This window comes from Fukomys damarensis, unplaced genomic scaffold (genome assembly GCF_012274545.1).
Source record: "Fukomys damarensis isolate Sample0158 unplaced genomic scaffold, DMR_v1.0_HiC HiC_scaffold_16, whole genome shotgun sequence".
NCBI classification, from domain to species: Eukaryota; Metazoa; Chordata; class Mammalia; order Rodentia; family Bathyergidae; genus Fukomys; species Fukomys damarensis.
In genome coordinates this window covers 20,595,628-20,599,131 of record NW_022900928.1, presented here as the reverse complement: position 1 = coordinate 20,599,131, position 3,504 = coordinate 20,595,628, and the positions used below count along the sequence as shown (strand labels likewise).

The following is a 3,504-nucleotide window of genomic DNA, read 5'->3' as shown; positions in this document are numbered from 1 at the left end:
TATATATAGAGAGAGAGAGAGAGAGAGAGAGAGAGAGACATAGAAAGCTCTGTATTTTCTGCTCAATTTTGCTGTGAACATAAAACTGCTAAAAAAATAAGGTCTAAAGTTACTGAAAACAAAAAATGTCTAGACTAGCAGTGGCAACTATATGGCACATATACCACAGCAGGCCACTTGTACCACTGAAAGCTCTATAAGTTCTCCATAACTGGTCTAGTTTTATATTGTAATACTGTTAGTATCCAAATATTTTAGGAAATTTCACCTTTATTATTTATTTGTCTAATTTTTAACTTAAAAAGAAAGTGAATTTATTGGAAATAATCAAGTTAAAGAAAACGACATTTCTTTAAAGTCTGGAGACTGATTTGGAGACTGAGTTCAATTACTACATTCCAAAGATAACTTTAAAAAATTAGAATTAACACCTGCAAATGTCTTAATTTCAAAAACACAGAAAGGGGATCTAATATGCAATTTAAGAAAAAAATTAACAAACAAAATTTTCAAAGCTCCTTATAAAAGAAATCAGAATGCTGTCAACTTCCCACAATCCTAAACACTAGAAAATAAAGGAAAAACATAAGTAGGATTTTTTAAGGAGGAAACGGGTGGGCCCAAGAATTCCATAATGGGAAAAGCTGCTCATCAATATGCGAGGGAGCAAAAGGAGATTCTTGTTCCCATTTGTTCTTTTTGAATTTTAATTTTTATTAGTGTATGTTTGTACCAACTCCAAATAAGGAGTGTAAACTTTATTTGTCTAATTTTGATTTAATACTATTAGCTGCTTTTCAGACTTTGAGTAAAGATGTTCACAATTACAATGTAACTTTATACCTGCCTTGTTTCTGATTAAAATATATCTAAAAATAAAAGGAAAATATAACATAAATAATAAATCTTATTTATTACCAACTGCTATTTATGTAACTATGAATCCTAAATACAATCACCCTTAAACAAAAGTGATATCTGCATTCACAGAATCAGTGAGTGGGACGGTCCTTTCTTACCCTTATTGTGAAGATAGGCAATAGCCGATGCAAGACTTTGAATGATCCACCTTGTCTCATTCTCTGAGAAATGCCTTTTCCTATCCAAAATTTCTTTGAGTTCTCCATCCTCACAAAGCTCCATCACAAGGTACATTTTCTGACATTATATATTTTAAAATGAGAAATAAAAAATTATATATCTGAGTATCTCCAAAGTGTTACATATTACATACATGATCACAATCTTGGCATTAATTTATTCATTCAAAAATATTTTTATCTATTATCTGCAAGATACTGTCCTGGATACTACAGGAACAAAGAAATATGCAACACAGCCTTTACCCTCAAGAAACTCACAGTACAGCTACAATTACAATATCATGTGCCAAATACTGACGACCCAAAATGCCGTGGGGTTAGAGGAGGAGCAGCCTCTGCCTAAAGCATGGTCACTGAGGAGAGACAGTAAAGCCAGGGCCAATATCTGAACAGGGATTTCCAGGTAGAGAATGTAAAAGAAAAGGCAGAGCACATGGTATGGACTCTAAAACTTGAAACAACACTGGCTGTTAAAAGAATGACAAATATCTTTGGAGAACTGGAAGCTCAGTAGAGTGAGGAAGGCAGAGTGGTGAGGAGTGAAGCTAATAAGAACAGGTTGGTAGTTTGTAAAGAGTCTTGGATATCACACTAGAGAGTATGGATCTCTTTTGTCATATGCAATAAGAAGTCACTGCAGACTTTTAAACTATCATATTGGGAGGCAGGAAGTTATACGGTATTACCAGTTTTGCATTTCTAAATGAATACTCTAATGGTAATGTATAGTAGGGATCAACAAAATTTTTCTATGAAGGCCAAACCCAAGAGTAAATATTATGAGCTTTGCAGGCCATCCAATCTCTTTCACAACTACTCAGTTCTGCTGCTGCAGCACGAAAGCAGCCATAAATAAGACAACAACACTTTATGGACTTGGAAATCTGAGTTTCATATAATTTTCAAATGTCATGAACTATTACTGTTTTACATTTTTCAAAGATTTGAAAATGTAGAAAACTTGGCTTATGGGCCATAGAAAAATGTGCAGCAGCCAGATTTAGTTCACAGGCTGTCTGTCATTTACTGACTTCTGTTTATAGAGTAGATGTGAGGCTCAGAATGGAGACAAGAAAAAAGACGTGAAAATACCTAAGAGAGGTAAACAGTGGGACTCACTGGCTAATTGGGAATTGTGGTAAGAAGGCATGGATAAAATGCCTCCTTCACATTTGCTGTTTCTTTTGAGGCGTATTAAGGTCTCTTTAGGTATCAAAATAGTCAAGTCACCTATTCAGTCAAAAAGATTCAGGTAACTAAAAGGCAAGTCTTCTTTATATGTGTTGCTGTCAGGCACAGACTACCCTCCACTTTCCCATTCTAACCTCTGTTGCTAGATTTTTGTTGTTCTTAATATTTTGAAATCCAATTCTGTTCTTATGACTGCTATTAATAAAATCTCTGTATTCAATCAGTAAGCTTTAAAGGAAGAGGAGGTTAACAGTCTTTCTTTCTACACTCACAATCCTGACTCACTGACATGCAGGCCATTTTAGAATTACAAAAGTATCTGCAAAACACATACACAAGATTTTGAACTGAGCCATATTTTTTCATAGGAAGCATAAGGTCATTGGTACATGAAATGGTAAGTGAACTCTTTGGAAGGAAAAGTTGCATTAACAGTGATTATAATGTAAGTTGATGTCAACTTTAAATATGTAAGTTGATCAAAATTATACCAATAAAACAAGTTGTTTTATAATTACTAACAATTGCATACATCTGATGAATATTTAAATTCATAAGAAACCACAGCATAGCCAGACTGAATGATCTGTATTAAAATAACCAATTAGGCAACACTTTCCTTAAGATGACTTTAATGACAAGTCTAGATATTCGTTTGCATTTAATCGAGTAAAAGGAACATATCTACATGAAAAGGATAAGCAATACACACAAAAAGACAATCACAGGTAATGCCTTCCTTTGCATTCAAACTCTTCTAGACTCGGATTTCCACTTGTATCCATGATATGTATAACAGATTAGACTTACCCTTCTGCTGGAAACAACTTAAGCGCTGGACAAAATATCTAAAAACAATGGTCACACACTGGATATCAGAGTACATAAAGTAGTGATCAGAGCAAAGGGGATGAAAAGAGGGAGGGAGAGAAACCTGGTGATTATTGTAGCTTCTTCTCTGGAAAACATTTCTAAACCACAGGCTGGGACGAGGAAGCCAAGAAGACCCCAGAAGCCTCCATGAGTCTGAGGAGGTGGAACTGGGAGTCCAACAAGGCCAGAACAACTAAAATTCACATGAGAGTATCAAAGAGGGAAACTCCAGATTTACTTCAAGTCTTCCGCAGAGTACTAATCGGCACATGGTCTTTTGCCAAAGCTAGGAAAAGAACCATGCAAAAAAAAAAAAAAAAAAAAAAAAAAAAAAAAA

General features: G+C 34.7%; 1 protein-coding gene across 5 annotated transcripts in view; it reads right to left on the bottom strand.

Annotated features, from left to right (window-relative positions):
- Positions 1-3,504, bottom strand: part of Stk33 (serine/threonine kinase 33) — a 192,244-nt gene that overhangs the window by 66,854 nt on the left and 121,886 nt on the right. For 4 of the 5 annotated variants that reach the window (XM_033764163.1, XM_033764162.1, XM_010615349.2 and 1 more), the window contains one exon: positions 1,020-1,158. The exons of the other annotated variant lie outside the window; for it this stretch is intronic. In XM_033764163.1, the coding sequence (XP_033620054.1) occupies positions 1,020-1,158 (139 nt within the window). The remainder of the gene's footprint in view (positions 1-1,019; positions 1,159-3,504) is intronic. 5 annotated transcript variants of the gene reach the window in all.